This window comes from Halyomorpha halys, unplaced genomic scaffold (genome assembly GCF_000696795.3).
Source record: "Halyomorpha halys isolate HHAL.00 unplaced genomic scaffold, Hhal_1.1 Scaffold160.1, whole genome shotgun sequence".
NCBI lineage: Eukaryota > Metazoa > Arthropoda > Insecta > Hemiptera > Pentatomidae > Halyomorpha > Halyomorpha halys.
Genome location: NW_027113306.1, coordinates 176069 through 177547, shown reverse-complemented (window position 1 = coordinate 177547; position 1479 = coordinate 176069). Strand labels below are relative to the sequence as shown.

Genomic DNA, 1479 nt, shown 5'->3' with positions numbered 1-1479 from the left:
ACTTAATTACTAGACATTTTACTAATACAATTAATTCCATTTGGAAACAAGACTAACCAATTTCACAGCTTCTCCTGATAATTGTTGATCTATTCTTCACGATGATGCTATATCCAACCCTCAACAATTGCTTCCAGTTCTTCCCACCTCTAGCCGAACGGACGTCTTCTCTCAAAGCCAACAAAATCAAGAGTCACTGTTTCCTCTCCTCTATCTTCAATTTTCACTGGTCGATCCAAATAATCGATTGTAGTACAATCCCTCTGCTTTATTTGCTATGATTTGCGATGTAATTAGTCTACTGATAATTGTCACTTTCTTCCATTTCTTCTTTGATTATTCCTTTTCCATAATTACTACATAAGAACAACAAAAATTGACAAATTTCAATCCATGTTATAAAACACAAACAACCCAACGAAAACTTCGGAAGGACGCGCACCGCCATCTTTCTTGTTTTGAAAAGCGTCTTTATTTTAGATAATGAAAACTGGTTAGCTTGCTTTTTGATTTAAAATAACAAATAAACAATACTCAAAAACAATATACATAAAATAAGAACGTAATTAAAATCATTTATCTATAAATATCAACTATTCATTAAAAAAGAGGATATTACAATATATTTAACTTTATGTATTTCTGTATGATGTATACTTATATATTAATTTTTTTTTCCAGATAAGAGGCAAGAAGGTGGGCCATGGCGTGGGTCGGACTCAAAGGAAGTTTAACACTGTCGGTGTTCTGCTACCTGATATGGATAGTAACTGCAGGTAAGCATCCCTCCATAAATAACTGAGTAGCCAGATCAATAAAACTGTATATTACACATTTTAAGTTGTGATTAACCAACCAATTTTTAGTTACATCAATCACTTTAAAAGCTATTCCATACGTTTCGTCCTTCTGATGAGATTATGTGCTAAGGCTATTTTAAATAAATTTCAACTGTAAAACCTCTGAACAAAAGGCAGTCTTAGTTATTTTAAATAATTTTATATGATACAACCTCTGAAAAGGGGATTGTGTCACAGCCCTCGAAGAATGTTGTCGTAATTGGAGGATTAAAACAAATTCCAACAAATCCCATCAAATTATCTTTATCCTACGTCGTAAACCTACTGACTGCCCTACAGTATACTTCAATAATGTTGCCTTTACTCCTGTTGAAGAGATCCGGTACCTTGGACTACATCTGGACAAACGACTAACCTGGAATTCTCACACAAGACTGAAAAGACAGGAAACTGCACGTTGATTTCGACTATTACAGCACTTACTAGACAAACGGTCCAAACTTCCAATTCATTACAAAAGACTGATCTACATGACAATTATAAGGTCTATCTGGAGCTTTGGGGCTCCACTAAACTTTCGAATTCCTCTCGTATCCAATCCTTACAATCCAAAATCCTTCGTAAAATCCTAAATGCTCCCTACTTTGTCGCAAATAAAATCATCCACAAAGACCTTAAT

The 1479-nt window shown here is 34.3% G+C and overlaps 1 protein-coding gene across 5 annotated transcripts in view; it reads left to right on the top strand.

Annotated features, from left to right (window-relative positions):
* The window catches only part of tnc (tenectin), a 173634-nt gene that overhangs the window by 135509 nt on the left and 36646 nt on the right, over positions 1 to 1479 (top strand). For all 5 annotated transcript variants that reach the window (XM_067050889.1, XM_067050888.1, XM_067050885.1 and 2 more), the window contains one exon: positions 682 to 776. In XM_067050889.1, coding sequence (XP_066906990.1) covers positions 704 to 776 — 73 coding nt within the window. In that variant the 5' untranslated portion in view covers positions 682 to 703. The remainder of the gene's footprint in view (positions 1 to 681; positions 777 to 1479) is intronic.